Source organism: Gorilla gorilla, chromosome 17 (genome assembly GCF_029281585.2).
Source record: "Gorilla gorilla gorilla isolate KB3781 chromosome 17, NHGRI_mGorGor1-v2.1_pri, whole genome shotgun sequence".
Lineage (NCBI taxonomy): Eukaryota > Metazoa > Chordata > Mammalia > Primates > Hominidae > Gorilla > Gorilla gorilla.
This window is the reverse complement of record NC_073241.2, coordinates 35758290-35776693: the sequence shown is the minus strand read 5'-3', so window position 1 is coordinate 35776693 and position 18404 is coordinate 35758290. Positions and strand designations below refer to the sequence as shown.

General features: G+C 45.1%; 1 pseudogene and 1 gene segment (V, D, J or C); both read left to right on the top strand.

The window, feature by feature from the left end:
* Positions 1-10009: 10009 nt before the first annotated feature.
* LOC129528472 (immunoglobulin heavy variable 3-15-like) lies at positions 10010-10574 on the top strand. The segment is given in 2 exon segments: positions 10010-10070; positions 10174-10574. Coding segments are annotated over 2 exon segments (447 nt in total).
* A 1200-nt stretch (positions 10575-11774) lies between these two features.
* The window catches only part of LOC101124827 (rho GTPase-activating protein 23-like), a 30133-nt pseudogene continuing 23503 nt past the window's right edge, over positions 11775-18404 (top strand).

The window sequence follows — 18404 nt, the reverse complement described above, 5'->3', positions numbered from 1 at the left end:
ATCATAACCAGTACTTCCTCCTGGAGCTGGATCTGCCAGCACCCAGGGAAGGAGCTGAAGTGGGTCAGGTGTGTAGGTCATGAGGAAGCACACAGTACAACCCGCTTCTCAAGAGTCCAGTCACCACCTCCAGATCCACATTCAGAAAGCAGTTTTTCCTACAGCTGAGCTACCTGTGCAATGAGTACACCACCATGGATTTTTATACAAAAGACACAGAGGGGGAAGTCATTGTGAGGCCAGACACAAACTTCCCTGCAGGGAAGCTCAGGACACCAGGGGGTGCTCAGGTCACCAAGGGGCGCTCAGGACACATCAAGGCAGGTGCAAGAGGGGAAAAAGGTGCTGGAGGTGGGGTTTATCATCACTGACATATTTTACTCTCCACCATATTTATTCTAATGTATATTATTGTGTTATTAGACAATGATATTTATATAAATAGATAGCCATACGAAGGTGCACCACGTTGTCCTCTCCATCTAATGTGGACCTTGTCCTTTAGGACTAAGTCCTTGTATATATTTGAGCACCTCATAAATTATGGTCAATTATGTAGGATCTCTCACTTTTTCTGTGTTCCTTCCTCCCTTCTCTCTCACACACAAACTGACACACACAAAGAGTTCTACAACTTTAATTACCTGATGTGTTGAAGAAAATTTATTGAATTGCAGCTTTTTCAGTTTAACTGCTGTTCACGTTGATGTAGGAATAAGAACATTGTCTTTCTCAACTGTGTAGTTCTCTAAGCTGAGTAGCACCTTTCTTTATAATACCCAGATACTGAAAGCAATCCAAATATTGATCAGCAGGTTAAGCAGTAAACACTTGGTTCTAAACTCGTTCACTTGAATAATACCCACTGTTCAAGCAAGTACTGCTGGAAATGCGCAACAAGGCTAAATTCACAAGTACTTATGATGAGTAACATAAACCAAAAAATACAAGTACATATATACAGTTCCACTTTTATAAATTCTATAAAATGAAAACTAATCTAAAGTTACATAATGAAAACCAGTAGTTGGCCATGGTCATGGTATGAGAAGGGAAGGTGTAGGAAGTGGAAATTACAGGACAACAAGAGGAAATTTTGAGGATAATTTTTTCTGTATTGAGAAAAGTTATGGTTATGTCATTATTTGTTAAATTGTACACATTAAGGAAAGATTGTTACTTTCTAATTTCAACTTATTAAAATATGACAAATTTAAACATATATAATTTGGTAGAAAAGAATTTAGAGATGGATAAAATATATGAGAAATAAAAAAGAAAATATCAGAACGATGGCATAAGGACTTCAATCATCAAACTATAGAAATTTTAAATTTCTCAACACAGAATTAAAGATTCATAAAACCAGCTCCTGGATCATTGATTTTTTGGAATTGATTTTCATGTCTTTATCTCCTTCAGTTCTGTTCTGATCTTAGTTATTTCTTCTCTTCTGCTAGCTTTTGAATTTGCTCTTGCTTCTCTAGTTCTTTTAATTTTGATGTTAGGGTGTCAGTTTTAGATCTTTCCTGCTTTCTCTTGTAGGCATCTAGTGCTATAAATTTCTCTCTACACACTGTTTAAATGTGTCCCGGAGATTCTCATATGTTGTGTCTTTGTTCTCATTGGTTTCAAAGATCATCTTTATTTCTGCCTTCATTTATTTACCCAGTAGACACTCAGGAACAGGTTTTTCAGTTTCCATGTAGTTGTGCAGTTGTGAGTGAATTTCTTCATCCTGAGTTCTAATTTGATTATTGCACTGTGGTCTGAGAGACTGTTTGTTATGATTTCTGTTCTTTTGCATTTGGAAAGGAGTGTATTACTTCCAATTATGTGGTCAGTTTTAGAATATGTGCAATGAGTTGCTGAGAAGAATGTATATTCTGTTGACTTGGGGTGGAGAGTTCTGTAGATATCTATTAGGTCTGCTTGGTCCAGAGCTGACTTCAAGTCCTGAATATCCTTGTTAATTTTCTGTCTCGTTGATCTGTCTAATATTGACAGTGGGGAGTTAAAGTCTCCCACTCTTGTTGTGTGGGAGTCTAAGTCTCTTTGTAGGTCTCTAAGGACTTCCTTTATGAATCTGGGTGCTCATGTATTTGGTGCATATATATTTAGGATATTTAGCTCTTCTTGTTGCATTGATCCCCTTACCATTATGCAGTGCCTTTCTTTGTCTCTTTTGATCTTTTTTGGCTTAAAATGTTTTATCAGAGATTAGGATTGCAACTCCTGCTTTTGTTTTTTGTTTTTTATTTTTTTTGCTTTCCATTTGCTTCGTAAATATTCCTCCATCCCTGTATTTTGAGCCTATGTGTGTCTTTGCATATGAGATGGGTCTCCTGAATACAGCACATCAACAAAATAGATAGACAGTTAGCCATATTAATAAAGAAGAAAAGAGAGAAGAATCAAATAGATGCCATAAAAAGTAATATAGGGGATATCACTACTGATCCCACTGAAATACAAACTACCATCAGAGAATACTATAAAAACCTCCATGTGAATACAGTAGAAAACCTAGAAGAAATGGATAAATGCCTGGACACATACACCATCCCAAGTCTAAATCAGGAAGAAGTCAAATCCCTGAATAGAACAATGACAAATTCTGAAATTGAGGCAGTAATTAATAGCGTACCAACCAAAAAAAGTCCAGGACCAGATGGATTCACAGCCAAATTCTATCAGAGGTACAAAGAGGAACTGTTACCATTCCTTCTGAAACTATTTCAAACAATAGAAAAAGAGGTGGCCGGGTGCGGTGGCTCAAGCCTGTAATCCCAGCACTTTGGGAGGCCGAGGCGGGTGGATCACGAGGTCAGGAGATCAAGACCATCCTGGCTAACACGGTGAAACCCCATCTCTACTAAAAAATACAAAAAAACTTAGCCGGGTCTGGTGGCGGGCACCTGTAGTCCCAGCTACTCGGGAGGCTGAAGCAGGAGAATGGCGTGAACCTGGGAGGCGGAGCTTGCAGTGAGCCGAGATGGCACCACTGCACTCCAGCCTGGGGGACAGAGGGAGACTCCGTCTCCAAAAAAAAAAAAAAGAAAAAAGAAAAAGAGGGACTCCTCCCTAACTCTTTTTATGAAGCCAGCATCATCCTGATACCAAAACCTGGCAGAGACATAACAAAAAAAAAAAAAGTTCAGGCCAGTATCCCTGATGAACATCAATGCACCAATTCTCAATAAAATACTGGCAAAACGAATCCAGCAGCACATCAAAAAGCTTATCCACCATGATCAAGTCGGCTTCATCCCTGGGATGCAAGGCTAGTTCAACACATGCAAATCAATAAATGTAATCCATCACATAAACAGAACCAATGACAGAAACCACATGATTATCTCAATAGATGCAGAAAAGGACTTCAACAAAATTCAACACCCCTTCATGCTAAAAACTCAATACTCTAGGTATCCATGGAATGTATCTCAAAATAATAAAAGCTATTTATGGCAAACCCACAGCCAATATCATATAGAATGGGTAAAAACTGGAAGCATTTACTTTGAAAACCAGCACAAGACAACGATGCCTCTCTCACCACTCCAATTCAACATAGTATTGAGAGATCTGGCCAGGGTAATCAGGCAAGAGAAAGAAATAAATTGTATAACAATAGGAAAAGAGGAAGTCAGATTGTCTCTGTGTGCAGATGACAGGATCGTATATTTAGAAAACCCCATCATCTCAGCCCAAAATCTCCTTAAGCTGATAAGCAACTTCAGCAAAGTCTCAGGATACAAAATCAATGTGCAAAAATCACAAGCATTTCTATAGCCCAATAACAGAAACACAGAGAGCCAAATCATGAGTGAACTCCCACTCAAAATTGCTACAAAGAAAATAAAATACCTAGGAATACAACTTACAAGGGATGTGAAGGATCTCTTCAGGGAGAACTACAAACCACTGCTCAAGGAAATAAGAGAGGACCCAAACAAATGGAAAAACATTCCATGCTCATGAATAGGAAGAATAAATATCATGAAAATGGCCATACTGCCCAAAGCAATTTATAGATTGAATGCTATCCCCATCAAACTACCAATGACTTTCTTCACAGAATTGGAAAAAACTATTTTAAAGTTCATATGGAACCAAAAAAATCCTGCATAGCCATGACAATCCTAAGCAAAAAAAAAAAAACAAAAAAAAAAACAAAGCTGGAGGCATCATCCTACCTGACTTCAAACTATACTACAAGGCTACAGTAACTGAAACAGCATGGTACTGGTACCAAAACAGATATATAGACCAATGGAACAGAGCAGAGGCCTCCCAGATAACACCACACATCTACAACCATCTGATCTTTGACAATCTTGACACAAACAAACAATGGGGAAAGAATTCCAGAACTATTTAATAAGTGATGTTGGGAAAACTGACAAGCCATATACAGAAAACTGAAAGTGGACCCCCTTCCTTACAGCTTATACAAAAATTAACTCAAGATGGATGAAAGACTTATCAAGACCTGAAACCATAAAAATCCTAGAAGAAAATCTAGGCAATACCATTCAGGACACAGGCATGGGCAAAGAATTCAAGTCTAAAACACCAAAAGCAATGGCAACAAAAGCTAATACTGACAAATGAGATATAATTAAAGTAAAGTGCTTCTGCACAGCAAAAGAAACTATCATCAGAGTGAACAGGCAACCTCCAGAATGGGAGAAAATTTTTGCAATCTATCCATCTGACAAGGGCTAATATCCAGAATCTACAACAAATTTACAAGAAAAAAAAACATCAAAAAGTAGGTGAAGGATACGAACAGACATTTCTCGAAAGAAGACATTTATGCAGCCAAAAAAACATGAAAAAATCCTCCTCATCACTGGTCATTAGAGAAATGCAAATCAAAACCACAATGAGATACCATCTCACACCAGTTAGAATGGTGACCATTAAATAGGCAGGAAACAACAGATGCTGGAGAGGATGTGGAGAAATAGTAACATTTTTACACTGTTGGTGGGAGTGTAAATAAGTTCATCCATTGTGGAAGACAGTGTGGCGATTCCTCAAGGATCTAGAAGTAGAAATACCATTTGACCCAGCAATCCCATTACTTGGTATGTACCCCAAGGATTATAAGTCATTCTACTACAAAGACACATGCACCCGTGTGTTTATTGCGGCACTATTCCCAATAGCAAAGACTTGAAACCAACCCAAATGTCCATCAATAATAGACTGGATAAAGAAAATGTGGCACATATACACCGTGGAATACTATGCAGCCATAAAAAATGATGAGTTCATGTCCTTTGCAGGGACATGGATGGAGCTGAAAACCATCATTCTCAGCAAACTAACAGAAGAACAGAAAACCAGACACTGCTGTTCTCACTTGTAAGTGGTAGTTGAACCATGAGACCACATGGACACGGGGAGGGGAATATCACACACTGAGGCCTGTCAGGAGGTAAAAGGCTAGGGGAGGAATAGCATTAGGAGAAATACCTAAGGTAGATGGCAGGCTGATGGGTGCAGCAAACAACCATGGCGTGTGTATACCTATGTAACAAAACTGCACATTCTGCACAGGTACCCCAGAAAGTAAAGTATAATTTAAAGGAAGGATTACATATTCCATTAAATATATATGAGAAATCAGAGACTCCTGAATATACACATGAATACACGCTGGGTCTACCTATATTTTTAGGGAAACACTAGAATACAGCAAAACAATGTCATGATTTTATTAAAAATGGGGGTTTATCAAACCACACCACGCATGTCCAGCTCTGTCCTGGAGTTGGTTCAGGGAACAGGTGGGTCGTGTGTTTAGCAGCCATGACAACAAGCTCACAGCATCAGTTCTAGTTGACACCTCAAAAAGGCGAAGGGATCTCAACTAAAATGTCAGGTGGATGTCACATCTGTGGGTGCTGCATACTCCCTCGATGTGAATATGGAAAAGTTAATTACCTCTTGAGGCGTCTGTTGAGATTAGTGCTGGTCTCTCAGGAACACCCAAAATGGCTCGATAGAGCCAGAAAGCAGACTGGCTCAGGGTTTTTGTGATGGTTTCGTGGTGGGTCAGAGTGAGGCTTCCCACTCACAGGAAGGGGATTGTACAGTGCGAAACACCCACTGGTGTCAAATGAGGAAGCTTCTGCGATTCCTAACTAGATTCACATTGTGTGATAAAAGACACACAATAGACATAACTTGATGGTCGGATATCACAAAATGCTGTTAAAAGATGTGGTAAAAAGGCAACTTTAAATTTTTAGTTGTTGGAGTGCGAATAACACAAAAATCATTTTCCATATTTTGTAACACATGCATGCAATAGGACAAAGGTATGTGATGAGGGTAAAATCTCAAAAGTGTGAATCTTCCAGCTACCAAGTCATAGGGTAATAACTGATGTGTGCTGAGGGAGGAAACCATCATGCCACAGTGCTAATGGTATAACACTTGGTGAAGAGAGTTCAATATTTTATTGAAGTTTTCATAACTTTTATTTGAAGATGCCATTTTTCAACATATTCAGATGATTGTGAGTGCCATTGATTCTGTATCATATGAACAATGGCAATACCTTCCATGTTTACATAATATTAAAAACCACGTTAAGACTGAATATTTGGTGTAATGGTGCATCACATTATTCTAGCTTCCATACTAGTTGTTTCATTTGTTTGTTTTCTCCTTTGTTGGCATTTGGTTTCGAATTCATATGTCAGGTCTCTAGAATGTAGGAATTTATTTAAAAGTGTCTTTTTTTTGTCCATTTTGATGGGGCTTCCAGGAGACGTAAGAACCTCCTCTGCTTGCAACACATTTTAAAATTACACACTAATGTAGAACATCTGTATTTAATCCTGTTTTTTAGTTAATTGACAAGCTCTAATAAGAGAAGTAACTCCTCCATTCTGGGCTGATTTTACATCAGGTATAGGAATATATCCTAGGTGAAAGTTTGTACCAGTAATATGAATTATTAGGTAATAACCTCCACCTTTATGATTTAGGTGTTATTCATCAAGAAATAGTGTTAAATCAGGAGTCTCAATGAAAGTATTACTTAAGGGATATACAAAATATGTTGCTAATCTACATAAAACAGATGTGAACACACTCTTAGTATCCAGCCAGGTTTCCTGTCAACCACACAGTAACTTCGACTTCACTTGGGACTTATTCTAATTTTCAAATTAGTTACTTATCAATCTTAATGCTTCTAGATATTATGTGTGACTATTTTAGCAGAGAGTGAAGAAAGACAACCTAGGCTGACTACACAATGAGGAAAATCACAACCTGATGAAACAGGAAGCCTCTGGAAGTGAGTGGCTCCAGGATTGAATAATTTGACAGCTCATGTGCCCAGGAAGTTTCTTTTCTCAATTTTCCACACTGATGCATCCAGAAAGTCAGCTTCACCCCCCAGGTGACTCCCATCATGCAGTTACGTGGTGACAATATTCCCATGGTCACATACATATTTTATACATTGGCTGGAAAAGGGGCAGAGACAGTTCTGCAATTCTCTGAAGGACCAGGAACAACTGAACAGAACACCTCCCCTGCCCCCATGACTAGAACTGCACCACGTGCCCACATGGACACTCATCCCTGATGGGGATAATAAGACTCCATTGATGAGGCCGACTATTATAGCATATAAATTAGTAAAGACTGATATAAAAGTTTCAACAACTAATTGAAGTCTGTTCTTCTATGTCCACCAGAGACTACAGATGCTCCAGTGATATCTTGTTTTTCTTTGCTGAGTGACTGTGTCTCTTCTCCTTGTTCCATCCTCCAGAGAATCTCTTTCAGCTCCCACAGGTGCATTCCTCTGTTATATGTAACTGACAATTGATAAATTAGTGGAAGCCCTTACACTGAAGGAAGAGTCTCTGACCTCATCTCGGTCCATATTCCTAGAAAGGCATTGTGCCCGTAAGTCTGGGTGTGACCTTCTGAGTGTTCCTGACCCTCCTCCAGATGAGATGCTCATCTGTGTGTTCTTGTCCCTTCCACTGGGATACAGCCCCCCTGTTTCCCCCAGGTGTTCCCTCCCACAGCTCCAGTGTTCCCCATCAGTGTCATCACCTCCCAGATCTGCTGCCCTGCCCTGCAGACTAAAGCTCTGATTCCATAAGAAAGAGAGTTATGTCTCAATAGAACCTCGTGGCACTGACCTCTGTTCCCATCTCAATTCCTGAGGGGTTGCACCTGTGCCCCTAGTGTACTGGTTTTGGTGGTTCCCCTGCAAAGTAATTTTTAGATCTGTAGTGGACATAAGGGAGTCGAGTCTGAATGCCTTTCAAAAATGGGGACTCTTGTTCTCTCCCAGACAGACACTTTGGGAAAGGAAGATTTTGTGACTGCCCCTTTTTTGGGGAAAGGGATTCAAGAGGATAGAAAAGCTCTTCAGTATGTGGTCCCTTAGAATTTCAAACTACAACAAGCTAACCATATTCAATTTCAAGCAATCCCATATATATTTGTATTTTTATCTTTAACAGCCTATATTTCATATGCCAGACTCTGCCTTAGGTAATCTCATATGCTGGCTTTGTTACTCTCTACAAGAACTTGCTTCTTGTTAAATTTAAGATTTTTTTAACTTCTGTTATCCTAAGCATTCAGAAATCTGCAAAATTTCATCTTGACTGTTTATCTGTTATTGTTGATGTAGTTGTAAGAAATAAAGAAAATATATTCCTCATTTATGTACATTTTCAAGTTGAGTAGCAGATTTTAAGTACTACCAGAGTAATACAATAATTTGAACATTGTTAAGTTGCTTAACAGAAAATCAAATTATGGTAAATTTGTTCAATGGAATACTACACAACATTTATAATAAATAATTGTCTGATACATGCAACAAGAAGGTAAAATATCTAAGTATTTTTGCTGAGTAAAATAAACCATACAAGTGAGAAGATTTGCCATATAATTTCATTTATATAAATTCTGGAAAATAAAAACTGAACTTAAGCAATATAACAACAAGGTAAAATATCTAAGTATTGATGTTCAGGAAAATAAAGCAAACAAATAAGAATATGTACTATGTTATTCCATTTTCATAAATTCTGATAAATTAAATTGAATCTACAGCAATATAAAGAAGATCAGAATTTACCATTTGGGGAAATGGTAGAAGAAGGGAAGAGGAAAGGAGGAGGAATATGGAAGAATGAGAGGGAAATTTTGAGCATTTTCTGGTTCACCTTGATAACTAGGATGGTTACATCAGGTTTATCAATTGTACACTTTAAATATGTGAAGTTTATTATCAGTAAACTGAAATTTATAAAATTTATTACCAGCAAACAAATGAAAACTTGCACAAGAAATAAGTGATATAAAGATAGAAAAAATATTAAATTTCAGAAACACCTAATAATTTATCTTCGTGAACCCTAGTTCTCACCATATTATTAGGTGAATGCTAGAATGCAGCAAAATTACACGTGTTCTCAATACAGAAAGTGGGTTTCACAAACCACACTAGGCATGCCCAGCTCTGTCCTGGAGTTGGGTTAGGGAGTAATATAGTGCCAGTGGATGAGGAGCACAGGCCCAGATACTGGGGCTCACTAACCTCAATTATGAGCTCTTAGATACATACAAAGCCCCTCCATGTATGGGTTTACTTTGCCATCTGTAAATCGAGAAACCATTGACCCCTAAAAATATGATTTACACAAATATGTAAAAATGTAAGAGAGTGATTAGTGCAAAGTGTTTATCACAGCACAATTTCCTAATAAGACAGCAAGTTTTCCAAACACCATCATTGTCATCAGATTCTTGCAGGGCATCATTACCTTATCTGGGCACTGCCCTCTGCTCAGGCGTCCCACCCCAGAGCTTGCTATATAGTAGGTGACATGCAAATAGGGCCCTCCCTCTCCTGATGAAAACCAGCCCAGTCCTGACCCTGCAGCTCTGGGAGAGGAGCCCCAGCCTTGGGATTGCCAAGTGTTTTCATTCAGTGATCAGGACTGAACACACAGGAATCACCATGGAGTTTGTGCTGAGCTGGGTTTTCCTTGCTGCTATTTTAAAAGGTAATTTATGGAGAGCTAGAGAGATTGAGTGTGAGTGGACATGAGTGAGAGAAACAGTGGATATGTGTGGCAGTTTCTGACCTTAGTGTCTCTGTGTTTGCAGGTGTCCAGTGTGAGGTGCAGCTGGTGGAGTCTGGGGGAGGCTTGGTACAGCCTGGGGGGTCCCTTAGACTCTCCTGTGCAGCCTCTGGATTCACTTTCAGTAACACCTGGATGAGCTGGGTCCGCCAGGCTCCGGGGAAGGGGCTGGAGTGGGTTGGCCGTATTAAAAGCAAAGCTAATGGTGGGACAACAGACTACGCTGCACCTGTGAAAGGCAGATTCACCATCTCAAGAGATGATTCAAAAAACACGCTGTATCTGCAAATGAACAGCCTGAAAACCGAGGACACGGCCGTGTATTACTGTACCACAGACACAGTGAGGGGAGGTCACTGTAAGCCCAGATACAAACCTCCCTGCAGGGGCGCGTGGGGCAACCAGGGGGCCCTCAGGACCCACTGAGGATGGGACAGGTCCCAGGAGCAGGTGCCGGGAGAGGTTTCCTTTCTCCTCAGCTGGAAAAGTCACGTTTATCTTCGCAGGACTCTGGAGTCTTCTAGGCTGTGATATTTTGTTACTTATATTTATTATGAATTTTATCATTAATATTTAAATTTTAGTAATTATTAACATTCTACATATTATTATATTTTTAAGTATATACTTTCAAGAAATAAACATTCCTAATTGTTTGCACTGATTCTTCCAGAGTTTTATTAACATTTGTTGACATCAGCAACTACATAGCTATAGGGACATAAATTTATACCCATAGAAAGCTGTATAAATACACAGACAAATGCATGTATATGTAGGCATTCATATTAAACATTACAATGAAATGATAAAAAAGTTTGAAAAAAATCAAACTTAATTAACTACATCATTAAATTTTAATTATTAAATTATTACAGTAATTCTTAATTGATTTCCCGGATTTTCAATTGTTTACATAAATTGGTTTCTATTGGTTCATTTAAAATAGTACATCAGTCATTTTAAAGAGCTAAGAGTAAATGTTAAATGTTGTCACAATAAAAGATAAAAATTTGAAGCAATGAATGATAATTATATCAGTTATTTCTTAATTATCTTAGTTATTTCATATTGTATTCACAAATCATAACATTGTCCTTTACCTTGTACATATAAACAACCATAATTTGTAAATTTGCAATAAAATTTTTATTGTAATTTTTTATATTTATCCCAGATTATAATCTTTTTCTTCACTTCCAGATCTCACTGGATTGTCTCAAGGGCCCCATCCACACCGCTGACCCCTGATGGAAGGCTCTAGGCTGTGGCCGGGAGAGGCAGTCTCTTCTTCCAGAGCACACTCTGTTTGAGGGGGAGATGTCATCTCTGCCCTTGAGGAGCCCCAGCTGATGGGGGAGCTTTTGCCCTTAGGAAGCTCTCAGTCTGATGGGGAAGACACTGCCCCTGCCCTCAGGAGGCTCTTGGTCTGAGAGGGGAGACATAATTCATTCTCTCTGAGTGCCCTCAGTCTGATGGGGGAGACACTGTCCCTGCCCTCAGGAGGCTCCCAGTCTGATGGGGGAATATTGGCTCTGTCATCAGGAGCCCGGTCTAAGGAGGGTGGTTCAGCCCCACTCCTGAGGGTAAGGATTCCATGGCCACAGTCTGGACAGTGGGCCAGTCATGCTTGACAGTGGGCATGTTGCCAGCAGGACCCTTTGGAATGTGTCTGAGCCTGGAGGTGAGTGGCACGGGGGCTGGCAAGGCTAGGGTGGAGGCAGGCAGGCTCCGCTGTCTGCCGCCTTCACACCTTTCTCCTTCCACATGCATAGATGAGCCCACCAGCCTCAGCACTGACCTCCAAGCCAAGCACGTCCCTGCCTCTGCTGTGGTCTCCAGTGCCATGAACTCAGCCCCTGTCTTGGGCACCAGCCCATCTTCCCCGACCTTCACCTTCACCCTCGGACGCCATTACTCGCAGGACTGCAGTGAGCACTCCCCACACCCCCAGTCCCACCCTCTCCCTCGCTGCCCAGTCCCAGGGGTCTCTGTTGGGCCTGCTGCTTGATGTCTGGCCTCTTCCTCTGGTTTCCGCTTCTCCTGGGGCACCTTGGGAGAGTCACCTCCTGCCCCTGCCCAAAGGGGAGGGCTCTGGGAAGCCCCTGACCTGCTGCCCCGCTGACCCTGAGGCCCGATGCGGGAGGCTTTGCAGGCAGCATCAAGGCTGGCCGCCGCTCCTCCTACCTGCTGGCCATCACCAAGGAGCTCTCCAAGTCCTGCGATGATGGACTCAACACCTTCCGCGACGAGGGCCGGGTTCTGCGGTGAGGCCCTGTCTGGACATGGGGTGGGGTAGCCACAGCCACCCTGGCCAGCTGCTCTGGGGCAGGGCTCTTGGCCCTGGGGGTCCTCTATGCATGGGACAGTGTGCCTCCCCCGCTGGAAGGCTTCTGGGCTTGGGGTTTGGTGGGTGACGAGATAGTGAGGTCCCAGCTTTGCTGCCCACATCCCTCACTCTCGACCCTCGCTTTCCAGGCGCCTGCCAAACCGCATACCCAGCCTGCGGTTGCTCCGGAGCTTCTTCACCGACGGGGTGAGCTGCAAGTGTGTGTGCATGCGCAGGAGCGAGGGTGTGGGGAGAGAGGGTGTCAGGGAGGTGGGGCCACAGCCTCGGCATGGGGGTTCCTGCTCCAGCTCCTGCCTTCCCCCTCCTCCCTGCACCCCTCACCCTTGTGTCCACCGCGGGACCCGCCCTCTGCTGTGGGCCCCGACATCCCTGAATGACACCATGCAGCCCCACCCAGGGGCGCCCGTCTGGACTGCCTCTTTCCAGACCCATCCCCCATAGTCACACGACTCACTTCTCCACTGTCTTCGCGGCTTTTTAGGTCTTCCCTGAAATTCCAGCCTCCGCTCCTGACATTTCACGCCTCCCTTCGCTACTCTGTTTTCCTCCTCAGCACGCCTCATGCACAATTGGTGTTTCCCTTCCTCCCTGCCTGGCTCCCCAGCTAGAATAGAAGCTCCCCGAGCTTATACTTGGGGCTTCATTTGTTTCCTTCACTACCTTCAGTCAGTATTTGCATCGCGTCTCGTCTTCATGGGATGGGGTCGGGGTGGACACTGGAAAGGTGTGGCCGGGACACAAGGTTGAGATTGGTGGACAGGTGGAGTTCCCAGCCTCAGGACCTGGGGAGGCAGGATCAGGCCTGTGATAGCCCTGGCTGTTTGTTTGTTTTGAGACAGAGTCTCACTCTATTGCCCAGTCTGGAGTGCAGTGGCATGATCTTGGCTCACTGCAACCTCCACCTCCTGGGTTCAAGCTATTCTCCTGCCTCAGCCTCCCGAGCAGCTGGGATTACAGGCGTGTGCCACCACGCCTGGGTAATTTTTGTATTTTTAATAGAGACTGGGTTTCACCATGTTGGCCAGACTGGTCTTGAACTCCTGACCTCAGGTGATCCACCGACCTCGGCCTCCCAAAGTGCTGGGATTACAGGCGTGAGCCACCGCACCTGGCCTCAAGTGATCTTCTTGCTTTGGCCTCCCAAAATGCTGGGATTACAGGCATAAGCCATCACACCTGGACATATTGTTGTTTTTAAAATCATATATATATATATTTTTCATGCATGATTTTTCTTTCTTTTTTTTTTTTTTTTTTGCCCAGGCTGGAGTGCAGTGGCACGATCTCAGCTCACTGCAACCTCCACCTCCTGGGTTCAACCGATTCTCATGCCTTATCCTCCCGAGTAGCCGGGATTATAGGCATGCGCCACCACACCTGGCTAATTTTTGTGTTTTTAGTAGAGATGGGGTTTCACCATGTTGGCAGGCTGATCTTGAACTCCTGACCTCAAGTGATCTGCCTGTCTCAGCCTCCCAAAGTGCTGGGATTACAGGCATGCGCCACCATGCCCGCCCCACCTTTCCCTGGCTGTTTTTGATTATAGATGGACTGGAAAAGCCATCTTGATGTCAAGCGCTCTGTCTCATTGGTTGGTTGAACACCCTGGTGATATTGGCACCTAGCTTATTTCTTATCACTTCTTCTGCTTACTTAACTCTCCCTTGACTTGCGCCCTCTGGCTGGAGTCCTGTTGACACTGTCACTTCCTCTGTTTAACGCCTCGTGGACATGACTACCTGCTCCACTCACTCAGCCTTTGTTGATGTTCCCACTTCCCCTGTTTATTTAACTCCTCGTTGACACGATCACTTCCTCCATTTCCTTAATTCTTCTAAGTCTATAAAGTTACGGGAGGCTCCGAATTGGCTCCTCTAGCGTGGTGAGGCGTGTGGTCTGCTGACAGGTCATAGCCTTTCCTCCTTTCTGGCTTCTCCTTTATGTATGTCTCATGACCTCAACACAAGTGGTCCAGAGAGGACAAGCACTGCCCATGAGGTCGCACGGCACATCGGGGTGTAGCACAGACATATATCAGTACTGTGTGGCCACAAGTGGTCCATGGGGTTCCTGAGATGCTGGTATTGTGGGAGCCACCCTAAATTGTCCTCTGTTGTCTCCCTGCAGTCCTTGGATAGTTGGGGCACCTCTGAAGATGCTGACGCTCCTTCTAAGTGACACTCAACCTCTGATCTCTCAGATGCGACCTTCAGCGATATCAGGAGAGAAGGCTGGTTGTATTATAAGCAGATTCTCACCAAGAAGGGGAAGGTAAGATGGGTGGAGGAATGAGGCTGAAGCTGGCTCCAGCAGAACCCTCCAGCCTCTCCTAGGCCTACCCTGACAGCCTCTGGAGCCAGAGAGAACCAGTGTAGGTTGTTGCATGAAGGATGGAGGTTAGATGCTAGGAAGAACTTCCTGGCAGGGGGATTTAAAGAACTTATGTAAAAGAACTTAACAAGAGAGGTGGATTTTGCTGTGGGATGGATCTGATCGAGTCATGCTTGGAATTCTGGCAAAACCATCCCACAGTGGCCCTGGCTTGATAGGTCATCCTGAAGATGGCCGCTGGGGCTCATGGAAAACAAGGAGCAAGGCCGGGGTGATTTCCGTAGGAGAGTTAAGGCCCAAGAAGACACAGGCAAGCCAGCAAAGGGCTTAGTGTTCATCCTAAGGGCAACCAAAAGCTCTCGGGGGCTCTTGCCAAGGGAGTTACAGCTTTAAAATATCCATTTGGCTCCCTGGGAGTGAGTTAGGGAGGTGCCACACTGGAGGCAAGAAGACCAGTTAGAGCCACCGTGGAGATCCAGGTGAGAGGCAAAGGGGGCTTCGGGGAGTAGTTGGGGAGGGCCTGGGAGGGAACCAGCAGGACTCTGAGAGGAGAAGGGCAGAGCCCCTGGATCCATGGGGTGCAAATCCTGGCCCCAGTCTGCACTGTGGGCTGGAGAAGTGGGAGGAGAGACCACTGCCTTCCCTCCCAGCTATTAGGATGAACCCGGGTTTGACTCTTGACTGCATCACCCATTGCTCTGAGAGCCTGGGTGACTCACCTGGCCATGACTCAGTGTCCTCGTCTGTAAATGGAGCTAACAGTAATCCCTAGCTCATAAGCCTGTTGCTAAGGATTAAATGAGATGATCTAAGTAAAGGGTTTACCCAGTGCCCGGCACTTGAAGCTGCTGTACTTCTGCTTACTGCTATTTGTTTTCTTTGTTTGAGATGGAGTCTCGCTCTGTTGCCCAGGCTGGAGGGCAGTGGCGCGATCTCAGCTCACTACCACCTCTACCTCCTGGGTTCAAGCAATTCTCCAGCCTCAGCCTCCTAGGTAGCTGGGACTACAGGCACTCACCACCAAACCCAACTACTTTTTTTTTTTGTATTTTTTTAGTAGAGACGGAGTTTCACCATGTTGGTCAGGCTGGTCTCGAACTCCTGACCTCAAATGATCTGTCTGCCTTGGCCTCCCAAAGCGCTGGGATTACAGGCATGAGCCACCGTGCCCAGCCCACTTACTGCTATTTGAATTTTCTACCCTGCCTTCTGGGGTCTTGGGGGTCCCTGGAAAGAACATAAGCTTTGAAGCAGACAGACTTTGAGTTCCTATCTGGCCACATATCAAGCACATGGCTTTGGGCACCCCACTTACCTTCCCCGAGCATCACTTTCTGATCTGTATGATGGGAACAATGTTATCCTACCCCAAGGGCTGCTGTGGACTAAGTGAGGGTGAAGTCGAGGCGGGACTGGCGCTCCTCTGTGGAGAATGACTAAGGCCTCCCTGCTCGGGAGCCTCTGTGGAGGTTCTGGGGAGTTAGTGGTGAGGGAGCCAGGGCAGCCCTGCCCTCTTGGGGCTCCTGTCGAGCAGAGAGAACGCATGTGGCATCATGGTTCCAAGTGCACAGACTGCTGTGACACCGGGGTGCAGGGGCGGGGTGGTCGTGGGTAGGGAGGTATCCAGAGGCTGAGACATGAAAGGATGAGAAGCCACAAAACTGGGAGACAGTGGAAGGGCCTGACAGGGAAGATGTCTCCTTAGAGGGTCCTGGGGAGAGGTGGGGAGAGGTGTGCTGGGAGCCAGGGCGAGAGGTGGAAGATGAGCTGGGGAATTGGGCACCTGCCCAGAGTGTGGGGCCTTGATACCCAGGAAGAGCCTGTCCAGGGTTTTTTTATTTTTTTATTTTATTTATTTTATTTTATTATTTTATTTTATATTATTTTATTTTATTTTATTTTATTTTATCTTATTTTATCTTATTTTATTTTATTTTATTATCTATTTTTGAGATGGAGTTTCACTCTGTTGCCCAGGCTGGAGTTCAGTGGTACGATCTCAGCTCACTGCAACCTCCGCCCCCCCAGGTTCAAGCAATTCTCGAGCTTTAGCCTCCTGGGTAGCTAGGACTACAGGCACCCACCCAGCTAATTTTTGTAGTTTTAGTAGAGACTGGGTTTCACTATGTTGGCCAGGCTGGTCTCTTACTCCTGACCTCAAGTGATCTGCCTGCCTTGGCCTCCCAAAGCGCTTGGATTACAGGCGTGAGCCACCGTGCCCGGTTCTGTCCAGGGTTTTAAATGTGGGCTGGGGCTGGCAGGAGACTGGGGTTATGTCTGTGACAGGAGGAGCCAATCCCATTGCCCTTGTCCAGGTGAGTGAGGCTGGGGGCCCTGACCCAAGGCGGTGGTGTGGGGCCAGATGGAGCGGACACTTTAGAGAGAGATTCCATGGGAAGGACGGCCAGGGCTTGCCGGCTGCTGGGAGGTATGGAAGGAGGAGGAGGCGATAAGGTTCCTGGATTCCTGGCTTGGGCTGAGGGAGGGTGGTGGGTGGTGGGACCCTCCCTGGGCCATGGCACACTGGAGGAGCAGGTTTGGGGAGAGGAAGCCAAGTGGCTCCACTGGGGCTATGTGAGTCTGAGGGCCCTGGGACAGACCCCAGTGGAGATGTCCTGGGGACAGAGGCTCTGAGGGCGTGGTACTAGAGGGAGGCCCACCTGGGGACGGCCTTTGTCTGTCAGCACCGACGAGTTACCTGTGCCTCTGTGCAGGTGCTTGAAGGAAGAAGGCAAGAGACCTGGCTGAGCCTTGAGAGAAGTGGGGGGGCCGGGGAGGCCGACAGAGACCAAAAAGAGCCAGCAAGTTGGCAGCGACCCGTGGGGTGGGAGCCATGAGGCAAGGAGGGACCAGCCACGTGCACTGTGCGAGGAGAGCCACATGTGGGCCAGCCCTTCCAGTCTAACGTGTGAGCCACATGAAGGGTCCTTGTGAGGGTGGCTGGCTCCCCCTGCTGGGGAGCCTGACCCTCAGCTCCTGGGGGCCCTGAGCCCAGTTCAGGGACAGGAGCTGTCCCCTTCCTGCTCACTGGCCAGTTCTGGAGGACCAGGCCTCCACTCCCTTGCTGGCCAAAACCTGATGTCACTTGTTCCCTTGGTGCCGTGGCCTGGACGTTAGAGGAGAGTCTTCAAGTCAGCCTCAGGCCCTTGGTCTACCCAGGCCGTGGGCTCCCTCTCTGTGCTCCCTCTCAGCCCCAGCCTCTTTCAGAGACACGGACTGTTAGGCAGAGGAGGGAAAGGGACAGTGGCTTGTCCCCGCAGCCTCAGCCCCAGCATAGGAGTTGCATGCAGCCTTGGTGACCAACTCCCTCACTCATTTACCAGCCAGAGACACTGAGGCCTGGGAGTGCGGTTGACTTGTCCTAGGTCATGCCGCTGGTTTAGCCTCAGAGAGGTGCCCTTGTCACCACCTCACTGTCACATTAAAATTCTCCCTGGAGGGCTCTGCTGTCTCCTACTCTGAATGTCCCTGTCCCCCTCCAGCAGTTCTGTGATGAGCAGGGTTCACAGCTCAGGATCCACACGATGGGAGGCCAGATGTGGGCTGTGCCCATCTGCCAGCCATGGGGTCTCTTT